We start from the raw sequence: 23,111 nt of genomic DNA on the forward strand, positions 1-23,111 counted from the left end.
GGGACGAGGCAGAGCATTTGCTTTTTCCAGCGGGTCTCTGATTTCATGCAAGCGCACCGTGACCTAGAACACAACCCCCACGTGAATGGGAGGTCGCCTGTAGTGTTTCATAGGGTATGGTATAGTGTGAGAATGATCTTAGGCAAACCTTACAGGGCTGTGATAACGATTACTCCGATAATGCACGTGAAGTGCTTTGAACAGAAAGAACTGTTTTATTCCTTCTTATTTCTGACGCTCAGACTGTGAGTGTTGTTGCTTATGCTGCCAAATGGCATCACACACACACACACACACACACACACACACACACACACAGAGTAAGGAAGGGAGAGATCTTTTAAGATTTGCAGAAGTATGCAAAATATTTAGGGAGGAAACCTGATGGGGGAACAACCTGGTGAGGACTGAGCATGCTTAGTGGGAGAAATTATAAAACTGAGAGGGTGGCGGAATAGTGTGAATTTTGAAAGAGGGCACCAGTGATTGATTAAATCAGTGAATAGGAACACTGGGTAAGCTCAGCTGGTTAGAGCATGGTGCCAATAATGCCAAGGTTGCAGGTTTGATCCCTGTATGGGACAGCTGCATATTCCTGCATTGCGGGATGTTGGACTAGATGATCCTCAGGGTCCCTTCCAACTCTATGAGTTTATGACAGGACAGGGCTTCCTACTGCAACATATTGTTGCAAGGCCCACTTGTAAATGCTTAGTAGTGTAAACTGGCCGAAGCAGAAAATCCATCATAAGATGCAGCCACTCACCTGCAGAAGTCTGTGTCTCATGTTTCCACGTTAGCACCTGCTCACCATTTCCTCTCTGTGTGCTTTTGCAGAACCTTCAAGCATCTCCCCATGCAGATTGATGGAGAGCCCTGGATGCAAGCCCCATGCACGGTAAGCACCTAGTGCAGGGTTGGGGAACTGGATTCCCCACCCCCATGGACCATATTTGTCTGGTGGAAGAGGCTGTTCACCTGTCAGTCACCTGACTCAAGCATGATGTTAGGAGAAGCATTTCCCTTTGCCGCCTGATTGAAGTCAAGCTGCGCTGCAAAGATTCCTCTAGCCAGTCCCACTGGGGGTTACGGTCAGCATGGATCAGCTCGTTGGCTCAGATTGCAACCTTTGCTTTTGGCAGGGATCAGCTGCACTCAGGAGTTTCAATCGCAATGCATTTGGCATCAGATTTAACAGGTGCTGAATACAAGCCCCACTCACCGAGGACTATATGCGAGCACCCTTTAAGGCTCCCAATTGTTCCTTTACCTGCCCATGCCTGATGTCACAGGTGGGCATGCTTTGGGGAAAACGGCTTTTTGGGCCGAATCAGGACCCCTTCCTGAAGCTGCCCGATCAGGAAGCTGCCTCTCTCACCTCATGGATACAGATCCCGCCAGTGTAAGGCAAATCCCAAAGCTGCTGTACATTAGTTCCTGAGATGTGGAGCTTGTTGGGTTATTGGACCTGAGATGCTTTGTACTTCTTCCATTGATATGGAAGCTATGTTTTGCTGGGTCAAAAAAGGGATGCAGCCATTGCTCTGCTCTACCATTGCGGGGGCACTATTGCATGTTAATAGGGGCAGGAGAGAAAAGCACCGAGTCCTTAAGTGTTGCCACACCCTGTTTTCCTGTGTTTCCAGATCAAAATAACCCACAAGAACCAAGCCCCAATGCTCATCGCTCCACCTCCCCGATCCTCCAGCTTTTTCGGCTTGAAGAAGGGACCGCAGGAGCCCTAAAAGAAAAAGTGCTTCTGGGTCTATCAGAAGCCCCGGTGATGCAGCTCGAGGCCTGTTGTCGGGATGCCCAATGCTCTTGCACCATGGGGGAGGAAGTCCTGCTCTCTATCACCACCGCCAAACACAAACGGAACAAGGTTTCTTGCTGCCTGGTACATGGCAAAGCGGGTGGGCAGCTGCAGCCACAGCGCCTTTGCTTCTGCCACACAGATCAACGTTGCCAATTCCCTGGACCGGGGTGGGAGAGCCCTTGCAATACCCTTGCCATCGGGTGTTGCCCCTTGTGGGCTACCTCCCTGTGCCGGTGCCCTCTTACCCCAATTGTGTGGGTGCCAAATCTTCCTTCACTGACCACTCAAAAGGCCCTGTAAATTGTCTGCTCTTGCCCTTCCGGTTCTGTTCCTTGTAGGTTGTTACGCCTTGCACTCGAGGTTACTACTGAAAGACTGTGGCGGCACCAGCTCGCCTTTCCTGCTCCTCCCCTCCGTCCCCCTTTTATTTATTGCAACTCCATTCCAAGTCCTCCACTTAGTGTTCTCAGAAGTGCCTCAGCGTAGTAATAAAGAGTTGGGCTTGGATGGTGGTGGTTGTCCTGTTGTTGGAGCTCGTTTCTTTGGTTATGGGCAGACATGAAAGCCTGGGACATCGTGGGGCCACCAAATTTAAAATGGCTCCGTGTTGGCTAATTCCTAAAAGGTGAGATGTGCCGTGGCTTACTTTTGAGGTTTGGGAAAAGGGGGGGGGGAGTATGTGTGTTTGCACATGTGTGAAAGTACCCGACAGCGATCTTACTGCTTCTGTGGTACCAGCCCGGATCGTGCATTGGTAGCTTTTAAAAACCTGTTGGGAAGTAAGGATGGAAAACGGGGCTCTGTTAGGAATGCGGCTCTAAGAAGACCTGCTGCTCCTTCTCTCTGCCTCCTAAGAGTCAGTGGAGTGGTGAAATTAACTAGCTGGCGTTTGCTAGCACTTCTCGAACGTACTAGCCCGTTGTTGGGTTTTTCTTCTTCTTTGTTAAATGGATAGAAGAGTACGAGTATGCATGTGCAGCCGTTCTTTCACATAACAGGAACAACAAGCCCTGCCTCTTCTGTCAGCCAGGAAGCCCCACAGCACACTCTGCAGAATGATTCCCCCATAAATCTGAGATCCCATCGCCCTTCTTTGTTTTGGGCCCCCTTCCTGGCATTGCTCTGCCACATGCTTTCACCCAAGTCTGTGCTGCAGATCTTCCTATCTTGCTCATTCCACAGCAGCCTGCTCTCACTCTCTTATCTCCTTCAGGGCAGAAACCTCTATTTGGGAGAGCTGTACTTTATAAAACCTGTTCCTCAAGAGCCAGGCCTTCCCCTTCTCCAGCTTCTCTAACTGCCCTGACAAGCTGCTGCTTCTTCCTTCCCATTGCTCTAGTGTACCCTGTGGCCACCAGTGACAGCTATGGTATGCTCACCAGTTACATGACATGTACAGCATCATGTAAGGGAACGTGGTTAACTAGGAACCCATCTATGCAGAGGGACCATATCACTTCAGGCAGTAAATGAGGTGTTGTTTTTGCAGCCTCTCCTTACTTAAAAGGCTTGCAGCATATACAAAACTGGCAGACAATGAAGAAAGCTATTTTAAATCTTCTTTGATACATTAGTTTGTTGTGTAGATACAGGGAAAGGTGTGTGTGTGTGTGTGTGTGTGTGAGAGAGAGAGAGAGAGAGAGAGAGAGAGAGAGAGAGAGAAGCATTAAGTTAGGGCTGGGCGATATCTGGTTTTCAAAATTGCAATAGATCACCAGCTAAACATTGCAATATACTGGTATATCACAATGTCTGAAATAAGGGTGTATGACTTCATGAGTTTTTTTCCACATGGTGTTTTTTTTTTTTTTTTTTTTTGCATAGCACACACACATATCATGACTCACAATATATATTGCCAGGTTAAAAATTATGTAACTAATATCACAATACGGACTTGCAACGGGTTTTGGATGATATATCACCCAGCCCTATACCTCATTCAACTTAGTGTGCAAGAGTGGCTTCACAACCGGCATATTGGTAGACATTAGGGGCAGCTGGTGCTTGGGGCAGGTGCTGACCCTGTAGGGGCAGATCAGGATGTGGAGAAGGTATAGGAAAGCAAGCAATTTAGCACCTCTGCAGGGTCTTGTGTCTTCCCTCCCACCCAGGCAGGCACTGAGATGGCACCATCAAGGAGTCTGAGTGTTTACTTAGCAGGTAATTTTTAAAAAAGAACAAGAATGCTGGGCGGGGTCAGTTTAGGGTGGAAGAACTGCAGAGGAGGAGGAGGACACTATCTCCTTTCTCAGGGCTGGCTCCACGAGGCATCTGGTTCAGTAGTCAGCAAGGCTTCAGTTGGCTTCCTTGGCCTTCGTCTCCATCTTTAGATCACATTGCCACTCAGCAGTGGGCTGCTTTCCCCACTGGCCCCCTGCCCAAAAGCCTGGCGTAGGAAGAGGCGTACAGTGGTGCGGTCAGGTAACCAGCTGCTGGGAGAGGTGCTGGCTGATGTCGCAGCACGGAGGGGTGTGTATTTCACATGCCTGTAGTGGAAGAAAACAGTGAGAGTAAAATATTTAGTGAGCCACAGTTTTCTAGCTTGTTTCAAACAGATATACTAAGGCTTTTAAGGCTTCTTCGTTGAGCAAAGTAGGTGGATTTTGGCCACATAGGCTTGATCTACATGCCATCCGTGTCTCTGCTCAGAAGACATTGGGCAATGGAGAGCTCAATGCTACTGAGCTGGCCATTCAAAGTGGTTAGTTTGAGGTTGGGATAGATTGCCAAGGTTGGAGGAGATGGAAGACACAAACTACTGTGGGGAGCAATGACAGATGAACTGTGGTAAGGTAGAAATGGTTTGTGTGCCGAGGGAAGAAGAAAACTGACTTAGTTGAAGCCTTGGAGAGTAGACTGACTATCTGCCCACAAGCTTTGAATGCAACGAACATTCACTTTGGGGAGCTTTCCCACTCCACTGGCATGCCCAACTGCTTTGCTATTTGCTAGAGCAGAAAGGTTTACAAGTTCTACAACCACCAGGGCTACTCTGGCTGGCTTTGGTCAGCTTGCCTCACCTTCGCGCTGTAGTTTCCCCAAATGTGAGGTGGAAGAAGTCATGTTAAAGAGGCATCATGCCTGGAAGAGCCCATGTGTTGCATGGAGGCTCTGGAGCAGGAATGGGCTATGTTGGGCTCCAGCTCCTGTCAGCCTCCATCGAGCACGGCCAGTGGTCAAAGGTGACTGGAGTTGTAGACCAGCAACTATCTGGAACGTCACAGATCCCCCACCCCAATTCCCATCATCCCTGGCCACTGGTCCTGCTAGCTAGGGATGATGGGAGTTGTAGTCCAAAAAAGTTGGGAGACCCAAGTTTGGGAAATTCTGGCCTAGGTCGACTCGTGGGCTAGTTCAATATAAGTCAGCTGTAAGTGTTCAAGAGACCAGCCACCTCCCTGTGTTAGGTCCCACCCAAATGCCATAAGGCAGAGGCAGTCAATGTGGTGGCTTCCATATGCTGCTGGACTACAACTCCCATTGCCCCTGACTAGCTGAGGATGCTGCGTGGAGTCCAAAAACATCTGAAGGCTACCCCCCTGCAGGAAAGATTTGATTGCTGTTAGGGGGCCGCCGGATTTACAGCCCTCTGGATCCTTCCCAGCTAGAGATGTGGTTATTAGGGCAGGCCTTGGCAAAATGCCTCCGTTCTTGGTGGAGAGGCTTTAACCAGCCCTACAACGTTCCACTAGCTGCTGGACCGACACACTTTCTTGTTCCTTAACTGACTACAAGCTCCCATGCGGCTCAACAAAGGCTCACCTGTAGGTATAGGCAACAGCCCCTAAGGCAGCAGCGACCAGCACCACTCCAACAACTAGTGCAATTTGGGCTGAGCCTGAAGTTCTTGCTGCTGGAGAAGAGAAGAGAAATTAATGTTTGCCCATTCAGCGAGAGAAAGAGAGGAGTGCACCATCTTTCCTTGGAGAACATGGGTCAACCCTCAGGCTAGTCTCTGAAGGCATCTCTGCAGCAGCTCTGATAATGCATGCCATCAAAGAACAAGAAACACAGGGAAGCCACCCTTCTCCCCCTGGCCCATCCTTGGCTTTCCAGGGTGCTGAGAGCAAGGATAGGCTCTATGGCTCCCCAAGGTTTGGTCCTTACCCTGGATGCTGACTTGGGTGCTGGCCACAGCCAGGCTGTTGGCATCAGCCAGGGAGACGTTGACGCAGTAGATGCCAGACTGGTTGAAGGCCTGGCGCAGAACCAACTGGCAGTCGGGGCTGGGCTGGGCCGGGATGCACACAGTCTCCTGGGCTGTCAAGCAATCGGGGTCCGAGATGGTTGTGCAGACTTGCTCAGGGAGGCTGCAAGCAGGACAAGGCTATTTCGTTCAGGTGTTGGGAGCCAGACCTCTCTCCCTCCTATGACCACAGCAGTCTCCGGGTCACTGCTCTCCCTTTCCAGTCTTGATGCAGCTTCACTGTGGCTACCCAACATGTCACACACACGAACAGCACACGCACATGCTGCTCGGAGCTCCTTTGGCCCTGTTCCTAACTTCCTTTCATTCTCCTCCACTAGTCCAGAGCTCCCTCCCAATGCCATTTCAATTGCGTGTTCACAGTGATGCATGCATGTGACGGGTTTGGGTTAGTTTTACATGCTCCTGCTTTCAACACTATAAAAACCTGGGGGTTAGATATGCTGCTTTGTTCCCAAGTCATCCATGCCCCTTAATGTCCTGCTGAGGTGCTATAACACTTCATACCACAAATGCTCTGGCATTTTCCTTACGCTAATCCTGTGCCATAGCGCAGGACCGTCTCTCCACTTGGCTATTTGCAATATCATTGGGGAAGCATCACCAAACAACTAATAAAGTGAAATGGTCTGTGGGACTGTCCAGTATAAATCCACCGTTCATGCACTATTATTGCATCAATGACATTTTGCAGAATAACTGCCCCCCCCCCAAAAAACCCCACCTATCTTGAAGCATCCCAACTCTACTTGCCCAGTGCTTCAGCCCATCGTTTTTCAACGGGAAAGTGGAAGACGTTGGAGCCACACCAAAAAAGGCTACTCCTACTTATGCAACCTACCTTCCTTGGCACGTCACTGTGAGATCTACTGTGTTCTCAGCAACAGCTGACACCAATGGCACCACCTCCACAATTTCAACACCTTCGATGCCCTCTGCAATGAAGGAGAACAAGGATGTGCCTCTTTCTTGTTCTCCCTCTCGCCCTAGTTCTGACTGGGGTCCACCCCCACCCCCAACTCCGCCTGCTGAGAATCAACACGGGAAGCAAGGGAAGTTTGGGAGGTCTTTTGAAGGCGAGTTTAAAACTTGGGACGTCCAAAAAGAGAGGCACCCAACTCAGCTGCACAGGGGAGATGGATCTGCCTACCAGCAGAGTTGGGTACATTTTGAGATTATTAGTTTTTAGAACCAGAATGGAAATTATTTACACCCAGCATCACATCTTCATTCTTGCATCTAGCCACAAAGATTGCCACTTGGATCACCCTCCATCCTCTTCTGGTGAGCCCAGTGCTCTGTCACACTCCTTTGGCGGCTGTGAGGCTGAAGGTCTTGGTACTTGCAGATTGGTCTTAATTTGGAAACTAGAAGCCTCTTCATTTAAATTAGGAGTAAGTAATCCAAGTATTTTTGGAATCACAGCTCCCATCTGCAAGGTCAATGGCCACAGATTATGAGAGCTGTAGTTCAACAATATCTGGAAGGGGCACTGGGCACCATCTCCTTCCTTTAATATTGCCCAAAGTGAGCAACAGAGTTTAGTAGTCATCCTTGAGCACATCTCTCTCACACCCATACACCGTCCCCAGGACTCACGGACAATGTCCAGGTTGGTTTCAAAGGTCCCATAGCGGTAGAGGAGGCAGCCAGCAGGTGCCTGGCGTTTCACCAAGACCTGGACCACTCCAGTCGCCACCGTTCCAGCATCTGGGACAATGGATACAGTCAGGTCGATGGTTGCTGCATCTTCAGCGGCATCTGTTGGGGGAACAAGGCCAAAGGAACAATAATGCCTCCATTCCTCCCCCCCCACCTGCAAAGCCTCGTGCTGCATGCATCTCAAAAGCAGGGATCGCAGGAGGATAATAGCCACAGGCAGTGGCTGAGCAAGCTGGATTTGTGGTCTTAAAAGACACAAAGTGGTTCTTGCTCTCTATTGAGAGGATCTGAGAAGGCGGATTCAAGGAGGGCAATCTGCAAGGGAAGCTGGGTGTAGGATGAGCAACAGGAACACGAGAGCTGATTAGAATGGCAGGTGAAGCGTCTATGGGGAGAGCTGCCACCCCCTCTGATGCTCAGTCCGAAATCACAACTCTGCAAGGAGCTCAGTCAGTTGGGGGAAGTCTTGCAGATGCTCCAATGTATCCACATCTTCAACAGAAAGGCTGGACTTGACCGTCACGCACCTTCATACGAATGACTTTAAATTGCTGCCTTCGCTGCCCATCTCCCATCCCTGAGCCCCGATTGGGATTTCCTCTGCCTTCAGCAAGGTCAACACGGCAAGCTATCCTCCGTTTGAGGGAAAGGGTAAAGACAGCCATGGTGAATAAGCACGGCTGGATGTTCCAGGGCCCCGTGCTAAATCTCAAGCAAGGCAAGGAATCTCCTGCAAGACCTACCTGCTGCTGATGGAGAGAGTGGAGTGTCGGCCACACTAGGGAGTGTTGTCGATGCCCCAGGAAGCTCAGCTGTAGATGCCGCTGGAGACAAAACCGTGGGCGCCAGAGTGCCCGGGTCATCTTCAGGCGCCGCTGCAGAGGGAGAATCGGGCGCCACAGTGCCTGGCAGAGATGCAGCCACTGCGGTGGACACAGATGCAGAAGCCACGGTGGCTGGGAGGGATGCTGCCACTGCCGTGGCAACAGTTACAGGGTCCGTAATGCCTGTAGCTTCTTCAGCTGGGGCCACAGAGGCATCGTTCACAGGCTCTACAGACGCTACGGCTAAATCTGCCCCTTCGGGCACAGCACTGACTACTGTGGCAGTGCCTGCAGTAGCTGCAGTAGCCAAAGAACTAGTCTCGGGTTGCTGCTGAGTCGTCCCGGAGGCTGGGGCTGCACAGGCAGAGAGAGAATGAGACGTAATACAGAAAATGTTGTAAGCATGCAATTTTGCAAGAGTGTAGACAAACTGATTTCAGTAGCTGGTTCAAACAAAGACCACATGGGGTCGGCAACAGGTTTAACTTTTATGTGATCATCAAAGCGAGGCCATGGGATAGCTCAGAAAATATGCCAGATCAAGGGATTGTAAACCTTGCTGCTCTCTTGTGCAAAGAACATCCCTTTAGCCTTGGTCTACGCTGGCCATTGATGGAAGATAATGGGCAGGCCAGCTGATGTGAGTAATACCCATCTGTCAGGCTGAAGTCCAGGGCTGGTTTTGTCTGGGAGCTTTTGCATGCCTGGGGCAAAAGCAGAAGCAGTTTCTGGGGTTCAAGAGGCGGAATGGATACACGGGGTCTATCTCGAAGCACCCCGACTCCTGCTGTAGAATGGCATACTCTTCATATATGAACTATTTAGACATTGAGACTATTTAGAACTATTTAGACATTGCCACCCTAGAATTAGTCCAAGTGAAAGGCAAGTAATCCTAAGTGTGAAAGTTGTGGACTCAGCACAGCAGTGATGTAGGTGGAAGACCTGCCTTGCAAGACAGGAATATGCAATGTCCTGGTGAGGATTTGCCAGGCAGGACTGGGGAATCTGCGTCCTTCAGAGGTTGCTGGAATCCAAAGCTTCAGTAATCATGGCCAATTGTCATGGGCGATGGGATACGTAGTACGACAAGATTTGGAGGGCCAGAGGTAGACCTCCCCTCCTTCAGGGCAAATCTAGGCATTGACTACTAAGCCTACTGAGCCTCACTGCCACCCAACGTGAACTGAGAATGAGCCCCAGAGCATACCCTGTGAAGATTAATAATGATGGACAACTCGTCTCTTTCAGGGACAGCTCTCCATCATTACTGACCCTCTGGTAACCTTCAGAGGCCACTACATTCCTCAGAACACAGGGTGAAAGCCTCTGTGTTATACAGCCTCTGAATACACTGCCGTGCCCCTCTAGTTCTTGTAGATAACTAGTCCTTCCCACCCACAAAAAACTGCAGATCTTTGAAAGCAAAATAAATCGCACCAGGCACTCAAAAGGTGCATATCCAGATTTGTTTTTGAGATGCATAGTTTGCTCTCAGCGCAGAGTCTGAGTTGGTTTTTTGTACAGAAGTGGAGCTCACCTGCGTTGCTTACTAGATGAGTTACGAGACCATGTAACACCGGTCCTGAAAGACCTACATTGGCTCCCAGTACGTTTCCAAGCACAATTCAAAGTTTTGGTGCTGATCTTTAAAGCCCTAAACGGCCTCGGCCCAGTATACCTGAAGGAGCGTCTCCATCCCCATCATTCAGCCCAGACACTGAGGTCCAGCTCTGAGGGCCTTCTGGTGGGTCCCTCCCTGAGAGAAGTGAGGTTACAGGGAAACAGGCAGAGGGCCTTCTCTGTGGTGGCACCCGTCCTGTGGAACGCCCTCCCATCAGATGTCAAGGAAATAGACAACTATCTGACTTTTAGAAGACATCTGAAGGCAGCCCTGTTTAGGGAAGTTTTTAATGTTTGATCATGTTTTTAATATTCTGTTGGGAGCTGCCCAGAGTGGCTGAGGAAGCCTGGCCAGATGGGCGGGGTATAAATAGTAAATTGTGGAGGTGGTGATGATGATGGTTTAAGAGGGAATTTTTAAATGTTTGATGTTTTATCGTGTTTTTAGTATTCTGTTGGGAGCTGCCCAGAGTGGCTGGGGAATGAATGAATGAATAAATAAATAAATAAATAAAGTTAGTAAAGGAGAAGCACCATTAGTTACCTGAGGTTGGGACGCCTGCGGATCCTGACCCAGTTATGCTGCTGACGGTGGGCAAGGCCGCGGTGCCTTGGGCCGTGGTGCCGCTCTGAGCCGTGGTGCCGCTCGGGTCTGCTGTGGGGGCGACGGACGGCTCCTCCGTGGTGCTGCTTCCGCAATCGGCCAAGGGGATGGCGGCCTGGAGGATGACGCGTGGGCTGAAGGTGCCGGCGGCAAGGTAGGTGTGGGTGACCATGGCGGCCCGCGATATCAGAGTCCCGCTCTGGTCGCCGAAATCCCAGGAGTAGGAGATGTCGGCGTCGCGCAGGTATTGGCTGGGGTCGTGGAGGCGCACGCCAAAGGCGATGGCCCGGTTGCGCACAAAGCGGCCGTCGGTCTCGTCGACATCCAGCACTTGTGCGATGTCCACGTTGAACGGGATCTGGTCTGGGAAGCAGAGCAGACAGAGAGTCAGCTCCGGGCATGGAGGTAAGCCAAGAGAGGGCAGCGGATGGAGAACTAACACCGTCTTCCCTGCCCCCCGCCCACGAATCACACTTGGTCTGCTCCTTGCTTGCTGGTCCTCAGTGGCTCCTGAGCTATCAACCTGCCCTACAGCCGGTGTTTCCATCACGAGAGCAACTCAGCCCTCCTCGTTTTTGTGATGCACCCATTAGCTGCTGTTTTAGATGGGTTTGTAGGGAGGTAAGACCTGCCTGTTATTTTTTAAATTTGATTTTCCACAACTTTAAACAAATCGCCACCAAATTAATACAAATTCAATACCAATTTAAAAGCTGACTTCCCAGGCCCCACCCACCGATATTTCTTCTTTTCCCTCCCTCTCTTGCAGCTCCAAGTATCTTACCCACCTTTCATTTCAAAATTCACTGATCTCCCCACACATAAACTCAAGTACAAGTTCTCATTTCTGCTATGACTCTTTTTACCTTGTTATAACCTACCCACAAAATATTTGAGTACAGCAAATCTTATATCTATCTATAACAGGCATAGGCAACCTTCGGCCCTCCAGATGTTTTGGCCTTCAACTCCCATGATCCCTAGCTAACAGGACCAGTGGTCAGGGATGATGGGAATTGTAGTCCAAAACATCTGGAGGGCCGAAGGTTGCCTATGCCTGATCTATAATCATCATTAATCCATTTTAAAATCATTTCCCTTTGACACCTCTGGGGCAACGCTCTACCTGGAAAAAAAAAACAGATCTCACTCCCCCCCTGTGGGGAGGTAAGTTTGGGGGAGTCCAGGGGTTGAGCTTGTGAACTGCTTTAAGGGCCCCTTACTTTCCTGCTGCCTCCATGATTCAAACACTGCTTCCCCACCCACAGCAAAAGAGCCCACCCACCCAGACCTACCGGTGATGCTGAACTCTGAAGAGGTGCTACCGATAGGGATGAATTTCTCACGTCCCCGGTAGTGATAGACCTCCACTTCCATGGTGTAGGAGCCCAGGGGTACATCACCTGTCTCAACAGTCAGCAGGGACGAGGGGCCATCTACCACCTGCCAATACCGCCCTGCAACCAACAATACACAGGGTAGTGATATACTAGCAAAATGCAAAGTCGCACACAAAAATATCACCGAGGGCAACCGCTCCACAATAAGGAGTATAAACAAGAAAACAAGTAAATTGCAGAAGTAAGTCTCTTCCTTTACGGTCACTCATGTATTTGGTAGAAGCAACATCAACGCTGCTCCGGTGCAATTAGCGTTTCTTCCCACAAAGGGGCTTAATCATCGAGCTGCACAATGAAGTCTAAGCAGTACACAATCAGAAGAGTGGGGAGATCTGTCCATATATGCGAATCTCCCAAGGGAAGAACAGAAAGAGGCTCTCCAGCCTTCTGTTTGTTAGCCTTCCTATAGGCAGGGGAAAGGGAACACGATTATAATGGGCAAAGGGGTGCAGGATGCAACGACCCCACAAGGGAAGCAGCTGGAATGAGGAAATTTGTCCTGGTGCAGTTTGAAATGCAATGATGCTGAACCCTGCAGTATTTGAAGTTCTGATGACCCAGGCAGTCACATATCAAAACAATCTCCAACTTGCACTGAAAGAGGGGCCATGGCTCCCAACAACTCTCAGCACCCTTAACAAACTACACTTCCCAAAATTCTTTGGGGGCAAGCCGTTTAAAGCGGTATTGTCGTGCTTTAAAGCTATAGCACAGATTGGGCCCGATTCCTATCAGCCAGAGTGGCCAGTGGTCACAGGTGATGGGTGTTGTAGTTCCCGCAACGTCTGGTGGGCACCATGTTGGCTATCCCTGCACTAAGAGATGGCCCCAGGACTTCCGTGTGTGTGGGGGGAAGCTGTCCCTTATCCCTTATCGGCCAGAAAGCAGACGCTTACCCCATGCTTGCCAGACGTAGACGAACTTGCCATGCTTGCGGCGGTCGCTCTGAGAGAAGGGCTGCCCATCAGGAAAGAAGCAGTCCGAGTTGTCAGTCTCCTGATTGGGGAAGACGGGTTCTCCTTGCATCACATGGGTACCTGCAAGGCAAGGATAGGAAATGTAAGTGCCAACACCTTGGGGCCCTGAGTGCCCGAGCACCCACAAAATTTGGGTGCCAGGGCCATGCACACTGCCTCGGCCCAGTATGCCTGAATTATACCACCCCCATCGCTCAGCCACTGAGGTCCAGCTCTGAGCAGAAGCGGAGCAAGGAGGGGGCGTTGGAGGCGGATCGCCCCGTTTTCCACCCTGGAGGGGGAGTGACACTTGGTGCCACCCTCCTGTGACTCCCAAGCCGCCGCCCGAGCAGCCACTGCATGGAAGGGATGCCACTCGCACCCAGCAGCCCGGATGGACTGTGCAAGTGTGGCATCCCGCATGGACTGCCGGGCGCGAGCAGCCGCCGCACGGACAGGCTGTGGCAGCCCTTCCGTGTGGCTGCTTGCGCCTGGCAGCCTTGCGAATTGCCATGTGAGCAGCTGCCGCACGGACGGGATGCCTCAGCCCGTCTGAGCGGCAGCTGCTCACGCCCGGCAGCACAGAGGGACTGCACATGTGCGGTAGCCTGGACTGCACTCCGTAGTGTGCATGCGTCATGACATCACGGCGCAACGGAGCGGCACTCCGCCCCCGGGGGGGGGTGGCCCCGCATTTGCCATTCCGGGCGGCAAAGCAGCTCAGTACGCCACTGGCTCCGAGGGCCTTCTCGCAGTTCCCTCCCTGAGAGAAGTGAGGTTACAGGGAACCGGGCAAGGGGCCTTCTCGGTAGTGGCACCAGCCCTGTGGAACGCCCTCCCATCAGATGTCAAGGAAATAAACAAATATCCGACTTTTAGAAGACATCTGAAGGCAGCCCTGTTTAGGGAAATTTTTAATGTTTGAAGTTTTATTCTGTTTTTAATGTTCTGTTGGGAGCCGCCAAGAGTGGCTGGGGAAGTCTGGCCAGATGGGCGGGGTAGAAATAAATGATGATGATGATGATGATGATGGCACCCACGGGCCCGAGCACCCACAGTTCCGGGGCCAAGCTGGCACTCCTGACAGGAATGAGGAGAGGTAGGAAGAGAGGTATCAGTTCCTCTGCAGGGCCTTCAGCTCACCATTTATGGTGCAGTTCTGGTTCCACACTATGCTTCCATCTGGTAGAACCGTCTGGTTGCCAGGGAAGCGCAGGGCAATGCTGAACGTGGCTTTGGCACCTGTTATAGTTGGGGCATCGTTGCTGATGTCAAACGTCACATCACCACCTAGATGGGGGAAGGGGAAAGAAAGGGGTCAACGTGCCTGAGAACTCTTGGGGTTGAGGCCCAGAAGAAGTCTCAACCCGTAGGGTTTCTCTCTCATGGGTAACTGGAACGCCTATGTCCTCAGTTCAGAGTTAGTCCTCACCTCTCCAGCAGTTCCTCTGCCTGGCGTCTCCTTGCCTCCACTGTGGGTAAAGTCTGGAGTTCCAAGTCTTGTAGGAGGAGTGCTTCTGGCTCCAGTTTTGCCCCCACCTGTTGCTCCTGTTCCTGCCCCCGGTCCCTAAAAGAAAGAGAAGAGCAGGGACGTCGAGCTGTTTTCTGGCACGTGGTCTCCCAACACGTCGCTTATGAAAAGGGGGCGATCTTGGGAAGCGTGCAAAGGGTTGGCGTCAAATGGCAATGGAATGTAAACAACTCAGTTAAAGCTTAAATGTTTGCGGAGGGATGCACACCAGCAGCAGTAACTGCCGACAACAGAATCATTCACAAACACACACGCATCATAGCACGGGTGAATAAAATGACAATGCCACAGAAGCTTCAACGTATGCAGGATGAGAGCACTGGTCATTTACAGCGGTGACTGCAATGATTTTGACTGGGCTCTGCAGACACCCTTTTGATTGTACATTCATTTGTGCTCTTGATTGTGGCATTTAGGTGGTTTATACATGAGCCCACCTTCAACACTGTTTGTGTCTGCAAAGGATTTGGGGGGCAGATATACAACTTCATTTCCAGTTAGTGCACGTCTTGTATTTTCCTGCTGAATGCCTGTAATAGTTCATACTGCAAATGTTCTGAATTTAATGTTTGTCCTGCTTTTGTCATGCTATGGTGCAAGAGTGCCCCCCCTTTCTTTTGGATGGCAATAATGCAATAACATGGGGGGGCGGACCCCAGCACCCACTGCCTCCGGCACCTGTCTGCTTAATGGTCGAGCCAGCCCTGATTACCAGCTGAAGACTATTATAGTCCAGAGTACAACATTACCTAACTAAAACTCCCAATTCATTGTTCCAAGCCAGGATTTCAGAGCACGTGAAGAATTGCAGCCCGGTCAATCCCAGGCCTTTGACTGCACTGCGGGATGAGTGGGTCTGACTGGATCAATCGCTGCAACCCACAGCATTAAAGCTTGCCAGTCTGTGCTGGCCTCTGAAAATCTTCTGGCTTGGGGGGTCTTCTCTTTCCAAGGATCCCAGTATAACAGAAAGGTAGAAAGGCCTCTAAAGGGCCACTGGCAGCAGTCCTCCTCCTCCCCAGCATCTTATGGCAGATACCCGAGAGCAGGGAGACCAGGACAGGGCCCCGTTTCGGCGTAGATGCCTTCGTCAGCTTGTTTTTTTGAGAGAGAGAGAAGTGTATAACACATAGAAAACACAGGAAACGCATAGAAAACACGGGAAAACTTTCTCTAAGACGCTACATCTTCTCAAGAATCAAAGAAATAGAAACCATATATATTTTATACACTTCTCTCTCTCTCTCTCTCAAAAAAAAAAAAACAAGCTGAGGAAGGCATCTACGCCGAAACGGGGCCCTGTCCTGGTCTCCCTGGTCTCCAGTTGTCTCATTATACATCTGACACACATCGTAGAAGCCCTTACATCAACTTCTAAAAGACTTTCAAGGGATTTTTCAATGTGAAACTATTTCTTCATTTAAGACTGTAATTCTTAACAGGATTGATACTATATTTGTATTTACTTACGAGTAAACACATCTTTTTGGTTGAAACTTCTGGCCAGAGTTCTTAATTATATTTATTTCAGTGTATTTTGTAATAAGAACTCCAACTTTATTTAAGATACTCGAGAGCAGCATTATTTTTATTTATTAAAATTGTATACCACCCTATACCCACAGGCCTCGTGGTGGTTAACAGGATAAAATCACAAACACAAAATACTTAACCAAAACAAAAACAATCCAATTAACCCCCCCCCTTTTTTTTAAAAGGGCATTGGATGTCAATATTTAAACATCCTTAAAATATCAAAGACTCTCCTTCTCTTTCCATGGTTCATTTTGCATATCAAATCCCTGCAGTAGTTTACATAAACTAAACCATTCAGTATTCCATTATTACACCCATCAAAACTTGTTTACGCTGTTGAATTTATCTTAATGCTGCCAACGTTTTCAAGTGCACACAGTTTCCCCTCCATATATCCAATAAACATTTTCCAATCTTCTCTAAACGTACGTTCTTCTTGTTTTTATTCTAGTATGTGTTAAGTCCGCAAGCTGCGCATATTCCACCAGCATTTCAGGCACACTCACAAAACCACTTTCCACATGGGCACTGCAAGTTGCAATGGAAGCGCTAGCAGGCGCAAAAGGCAATTGCATTTCCCTCAAGGAAAAATCTTACAAGACTGAGCAGTTCCCTCTACTATGGAAGCCCTGGACAGGGGTGGGGTGGGGGACAGGAAGAGAAGTTTGCACTCTTCACAACCACTAATGGCTGCATGTTCTTTCTGACGCAGAGCAATCATCTGGAGAAGTCCTCTGACACATTCTTCGCAGACATCGGCCGCTCTTCCCCTGCCCGCCAGGGGATCCTCATCAAATGCAACGGATGCTCCATGACTTCTGGTCGTCTTTCGGTGACTTAAAATCTAAGTCAGGCATCCCCAACCTTCGGCCCTCCAGATGTTTTGGACTACAATTCCCACCATCCCTGACCACTGGTCCTGTTAGCTTGGGATCATGGGAGTTGTAGGGCAAAACATCTGGAGGGCCGCAGGTTGAGGGTGCCTGATCTAAGTCTTAAACGGTGAACTTCCACAATCTACACAGCACATAGCAATTCCACATAATTTAAAAAATTGGGTGGTCATACTGGATACCCCTTACTCTTTCAGTGCACTTAATTCATGTGAGCATCTGGGATTCGCTGTGCGGCATTTGCAACGCAGCAGTCACGCCTTTTCCTGCCGACTGTCCATTGGTGCAGTATGGAGACTGCCTGCTCAGTGTTTTTTCAGCCGACCGCCCAACCAAGCCCTGCTCTGGGGTGTTCCATTCCGTTCCCCACCCTGCACAACTGCCCATTCCTTTCTCCAATGTTCACGATGCATTCCAGAGTCACTGAGCATGATTCCCTCCCCTCTAGAGGCAATTTTTATTAATTATTTTTTCCCCTCAAGCCTGTGGGCCCTTCTCTCTTGTGGGTAGGTGCTGCCATTTTGGCGCCGCGAGAACTGGGACTCACCTCTGAACGCTGGAATTAGAGGGAATATTGGTGACAAACTAATAATACAGCTTCATAGAAGAAGGAATTGTGCTGGGGAAATAATACACAGGTGGTCTTAAGGCCAAATAAATTGGCTAAGATGTATAAAGACTGTGTCAGGCAAATGTTGGAAATGTAATGATACTGAAGGGTCTTTTTCCTATATGGGATGGACATGTGCAAAAGCTAAGGGGATATGTGAAATGATACATAACAAAATGAAGAAAATGTTAAAATTGGCTCCTCCCCAAAAAAACCCTGAAGCTTTCCATTTAGGGATAATAGGAACGGATGTCCGAAAGAAGATGATTAAATTATTTATGTGCGCAACAACAACACTCAGAATCCTATTTGCACAGAAATGGAAGGAAGGAGAAGTTCCAACCAAGGAAGAATGGATCTTAAAGCTAAAGGACTACACGGAAACGGTAAAACCGACAGCGAGATCAAAACGATGAACTTTTTATGGAAGAGTGGAGACCTGTTTTGGACTATCTGGGTGAGTATTACAGACCAAGGAAGTCGTGACTGAGCAGGATTCGAAATCTAAGCAGTGGAAGGGGAAACGACAACCACTGCAATAGATGAAATAAGTACGAGATATAAATATGGTGGGAACCAAAACATCATGGAGGGTAAGGGTGAGAAGTCTAAACTGTTCAGGGAAATTTGTATTAAAGTTGAAGTTGATTTGTTAAAATTCAGTTCAATATTTGAAAAAGAAAAAGGCAAGTGTGGCATTTCTCACTCCGGCCGCTCTGTGATATATACAAATCTTTCAGCTGCTAATGCATCTGGACAACACAGCTTGCCACCCCTTCCCAAATCTAAATGGACATTCATCTTTACTTTCTGCCAGGCCCCGGGAGCAAACGACAACCCCCCCACATTATGCAAGCAACCCACTTTTTGCCTGCTTTGTTTTATGTGTGAGCTTCCGGCGGATCCAGACTCTTGTAGCCTGTGCCTTGTCGACCCATCGTTCAGCTACAGAGCCCTGCCCTCAGCTGAGAGTCACATGAAAGAGCTTGGGCACAGCCTGCCAGGCCCCATGTGATGGGAGCCCCACGGCACTGTGCAGGGCTGAGCCATCACATGCTGCCTGCACCCGCAGCAGAGGAGTAAAGTCCTGGGCTCCTTGCCATGAAAAAAAATGGAGGGGGAGAGAGGCTGCAAAGGGCGGTGAGCCGGAAGGAGAATTCACTCCTTGAGATGCAACTGGAGACCAGAGCGTGGATGCAAATGCGATCAGAGAGGAGGATGCGTCTGGCATCTCAAGCACATGACTTCCCCGAGGATCCTGGGAACCGTAGTTTACCCATCGGAGAGCTACAGTTCCCAGCGCCATTAAGAAATGATGGTTCCCAGGATCTTAAGTTAGAAAATAGTGCTTGGATTCCTGATGGTCTTGGGTTTTGCCCTTAAGTATACACAGCCTTCTCAGACTCTCTTCCCTTGTGGAAACTTTCGTTTCCAGCCTCCAGATGGAGAGAAGGAATTGGGTAGAAAAACTTGCTGCCAAAAAAACAAACAAACAAACCTCGTTCAGATACAGCCTAGAAATATACCAAGCTGTCCAATGAGCAGATCAGCCTCCTGGGCCACCTAGGCTGCATGCTAACTACACTGACTGGCAGCTGCTTTCCCGAGCTTCATGCAGGAGTCTTCCCCAGTCCTACCTGAAGATGTTGGGGCATGAACAGGGCCGGCACGTCCATTAAGGTGAACTAGGCAATTGCCTAGGGCACCAAAATGGAGGGGGCGCTGGCCAAGCTTGGGCAGGGGGGGGGGACAGGCTAGCAGCAGCTTCTCTGCTGTAGCGGAGAGGTGCTGCTTGCCCCCTACACCACCCCCCAGCTCCTGCTAAAGCAGGCTTTGGTGGAGGGCGGGACGGGCGAGCGGCAGCTTCTCTGCTACAGTGGAGAAACTGCTGCTTGCCTCTCCATCACCCCCCACCTCCCGCTAAAGCAGGCTTTGGCGGGGGGCGCCAGAAGGTGGTCTTGCCTAGGGCAAGAGCCACATCCGGTGGATGCCAGGCTGCCCCAAGTCTTGGCTTAGCCTTATGGTCCATCTATTCCTTCACCCAGTTGTCAGTGGTTGTGGCAGCCCCTGACGTTTTATGATGCTGTATGATTTCTAACTCTGCCAGTGTGTAACAATAAAGACATCTCTCCCTCATTGCTGGAGGCTGGGGTGTAACAATTAAGGCCAATCTGGGCATTCCCAACTACTTTTCTTCTGAGACTTCCAACAAAGCATTCTGGAGCAAATTATCTATCCCCTGCAACATCAGCTCTCACTTTAGAAAGCGATACCGGAGATAAAGCCTGGGTCAGACCAAAATGGTGTTAGGGACCACTGTGGGGAGAGGGAGACTTAATCCACAGGGTTGTGTCTGTTCGCACTCTGTTTCCTCCAGTTTGCTGCAACAACAAGCAGAAAAACCAGCAAGGACAGGTGCAACAGCCTAGGATTAGCATGACATAAGCGGTTGCACTGGTGCACAATCTGGATCCTGTGGCTCAACTGCACATCATGCGCACAGCCTGCGCATAACTGATCTGATGCGGACGGCACTGATTTTATCACACACGGTTGCACGGGTGGTGCTAAACTGACCAGAGATGGCGATTTTGCACCGGCGCTCCGCGCTGTGTTGCAAAAATGGGGTGGGGGTGGGGGTGGGGGTGGGAGAGAACAACCTTTGAGATCTTTGATCTGGCCGATGAATGTACAGCCATGCCTAGTGGCTGGGAGTTTCAAGCTGGCCGAATTTCACCTACAAAGTGTTCTCCCTCCTTAATGCAATTAGACCAGCTCCTAATGTGATCTGACTCCCAGCGCAGAGAGTCTCCATCGTTAAGTCTTCTCTGCGTATCGAGCACAAATACACATTCCACATCCCAGACAGACAGCAGTACCACAAGAGGATTAGAGGGGCGCGGGGTGGGTCTGGACCGCCCCGGCACAAATCCAGATCACCACGAGATTTGGCTTTACGGCTCTCTCTCTCTCTCTCTCTCTCTCTCTCTCTGTGTGTGTGTGTGTGTGTGTGCATATTCCTGCCTCTGCCGTAACCCATTAAGTCAATGAATACAATTAATGCCATTTCATAAGGCAAAGTGGTATCGCTATTTTTTTTTCTCCACACACTGCGATTGGCAGGGGCCAAAACAGCCCCTCCGAGAAGGGCTAATCCTCACGTGCCACCCGATTATGCCAGAAATGAGCCAACATTCAAACTAGAGCCACACAAATTCAAATGGCTTTTCTTTTCAGGTCTGCATTCTTTTCTACCATGGTTACCCTGAGAATTAATTCTGTATTCCAGGTTAGAGGTGCCTGCTAGAGCCCAGATTTGGATCACACATGCCCTGTACCTGCTTGCATACCCTTAAAAAATAAATATTCATGCAGTTGCTACCGGCATGAAAGTTGTTGCATCTAGTTTGACCTGCAGCTCCAGAAAGTTGTCTTGATCTTGGAGGTAAAATTAGCTGTTCCTGGGGCAGACCCATGGGCATAGCTGTCAACTTTTCCCTTTTTTTAAGGGAAATTCCCTTATTCCAAATAGGATTGCTCGCAAGAAAAGGGAAAAGTTAACAGCTATGCCCATGGCATACATTTAAAGCACATCCAATACACGACTTCCCTGCCCCAAGGGATCCTGGGAACTGTAGTTCCACCAGCAAAGAACTACAATTCCCAGTACCCTTAGCACATGACTGTTCCCAGGGTTCTTTGCAGGGACGCCACATGCTTTAAAGGGGTGTTGAATACGCTTTAAATGTGGGGTGCCCAGAATAAATAAATGGTTTATTTCAGAGGGCGAGAGGTTCAGTCACTTAACTAAACACCTGACCTTTTGATAAACATTTGTGGGCATTGAAATTGTTTCTGTAAAAGGACCCGCAGCTCTGACTCAGTGTAAACTGGCTTTTGAACAGGCTGCTCTCAGAGACTTCCCAATCTGAGAATTCCAATTAAAAAAAACACGCGCAAAAGACTTTTAGGCTTGTGTTGCTTCCAAGAACCTTGCACGGAAGTAAAATAATGGAGACACACATAAATGCATTGACATATATGGCATTACAAAGCAGATCTGAGTCCTCTCTTGCACTGTTTGTGTCACATTTGAATGCTGCAAGAAGGAATTTGGCATGTAGGCTTTTATTTTGTGCTCGGAGCCGATTTGAAACCACGCTTACTTAAGCCTCACAACTGCCCTTTGCTGGGGATCTTTTGCCTAATTCTTCTCCCAGTCTTATTGCAATGCAGTGGAAGTCAAAATACGTGCTTGCATATAAAAAAACCAACGCAGATGCAAAAGAATAACGTTTTGAGAAGCAGGGAAAAGTAGTTACTTGGCAAATTACGATGTGACAGCAGATAGAACACAAAGCAAAACGAACGAGGTATCGAGAGGTGTATAATTCACGTGCTGAAACGTACAACCAAGTTTCACGCTCCTTTGATCCTTATGCTGTATCGTTTCCTTTGCATATTCTCTCACGTGCTGCTTAAGTGTGTTATGATATTAATCACTTGGCAGGCAGGTTGGGCTACAAAGACGAATCCATCAATTAACAGCTTAGAGCAAAGTGGCTGCTCAGCTTCTTGTGCTTGTACAGGACGAAAATAAGAAAGGTAGCCTCTGCAGCCCTGTAATAACAGCATGGGAGCAGGCACTGTTCTCCATGCAGATTTGCTCATGGACACATACTTGGACTCTTGAGTTTCCGGGGCCCGATATTTAACCAGACGGATTCTGCAAAATCAATTCCAGCACTCGAGATCCCCTCCATGAATTAATGTGTGATGGAGGTCGGTCTAACTGATGAAACAGGCAGAAGCTAGTAAAACAAATGGTTATCATTCACCGTATGAGGAAAAACTGGACTGTACTTACTGTATTGAGCCGTAGCTACAGCCAGAAGGGCCCCAATTGCAACCCACAGGTACCAGGTCCGTGGCATCTTAGCTCTTCAAGTTCTTTGTAGCCTTCTGAGCTTCTAGAGGCAAAGGAATGGAGTGGAGAGCTGGGGGCATATAAGAAAGGGAGCTCATTTGCATACACCCTCCCCCTCCTCTGAGCACCACTTTCTCTCCTCGCCTGCCCCCCTCCCCTAATAGCGGGGAGCCATGGGATGTGTGACCTAAGTCACAAGTTTGCAGGGTGAACACAATGGGGCCCCCTTATGAGATTCCTTTGCTGGAAGTTCAGGGGAGGGGATGGGCAGTGCTGAAACACTAGGGCTCCTTCAGGAGTGGGGGGGGGGATGGAAATATAATGAGAGAGAGAAGACAAGAGAGAGTGAAATTGCCAGTTATGCAACTTCATTAAAGGGTACCGGGGGTGAGATTACAGGGCGCCTTCAGCTGCCTGGTGAATCCATTCGCCTCTGGGTCCTTTTGCACCCAGCTCAAGAATAAGCGCAATGTTTGATGGGCTCAGAAGGCCCAGAGGAAGAAAAGCATACAAGTGATA

At 49.5% G+C, this 23,111-nt stretch overlaps 2 protein-coding genes across 7 annotated transcripts in view; one reads left to right on the plus strand and one right to left on the minus strand.

Annotated features, from left to right (window-relative positions):
* The window catches only part of DGKA (diacylglycerol kinase alpha), a 58,343-nt gene extending 56,015 nt beyond the window's left edge, over nt 1-2,328 (plus strand). For all 5 annotated transcript variants that reach the window (XM_033138820.1, XM_033138822.1, XM_033138819.1 and 2 more), the window contains 2 exons: nt 838-898; nt 1,647-2,328. In XM_033138820.1, the coding sequence (XP_032994711.1) occupies nt 838-898; nt 1,647-1,745 (160 nt within the window). In that variant the 3' untranslated portion in view covers nt 1,746-2,328. The remainder of the gene's footprint in view (nt 1-837; nt 899-1,646) is intronic.
* A 1,623-nt stretch (nt 2,329-3,951) lies between these two features.
* PMEL (premelanosome protein) lies at nt 3,952-22,659 on the minus strand. 2 transcript variants are annotated; one of them, XM_033138826.1, is made up of 12 exons: nt 22,533-22,659; nt 14,528-14,662; nt 14,239-14,385; nt 13,036-13,176; nt 12,035-12,196; nt 10,680-11,102; nt 8,432-8,866; nt 7,626-7,787; nt 6,868-6,961; nt 5,927-6,129; nt 5,582-5,669; nt 3,952-4,305 (listed from the first exon to the last, which is right to left on the minus strand). In XM_033138826.1, exons 1-12 carry the CDS (start codon nt 22,597-22,599, stop codon nt 4,146-4,148), a joined length of 2,217 nt encoding a protein of 738 aa, XP_032994717.1. In that variant the 5' UTR covers nt 22,600-22,659; the 3' UTR covers nt 3,952-4,145. The 2 variants fall into 2 exon arrangements, with proteins under 2 accessions (XP_032994717.1, XP_032994716.1); XM_033138825.1 differs by having other exon boundaries at nt 5,582-5,672; nt 22,533-22,658.
* Nucleotides 22,660-23,111: the final 452 nt, after the last annotated feature.

This window comes from Lacerta agilis, chromosome 2 (assembly GCF_009819535.1).
Source record: "Lacerta agilis isolate rLacAgi1 chromosome 2, rLacAgi1.pri, whole genome shotgun sequence".
Taxonomy (NCBI): Eukaryota; Metazoa; Chordata; class Lepidosauria; order Squamata; family Lacertidae; genus Lacerta; species Lacerta agilis.

Excerpts from the sequence above, each read along its gene's own strand:
- PMEL (XM_033138825.1), bottom strand. The coding sequence starts at position 22,599 with ATGCCACGGACCTGGTACCTGTGGGTTGCAATTGGGGCCCTTCTGGCT. Across the intron at positions 8,867-10,679 it reads CGCAGGCGTCCCAACCTCAG|CCCCAGCCTCCGGGACGACT; the intron begins GTAACTAATGGT and ends CTGCCTGTGCAG. Across the intron at positions 5,673-5,926 it reads CACCCAAGTCAGCATCCAGG|CAGCAAGAACTTCAGGCTCA; the intron begins GTAAGGACCAAA and ends TCTCTTCTCCAG.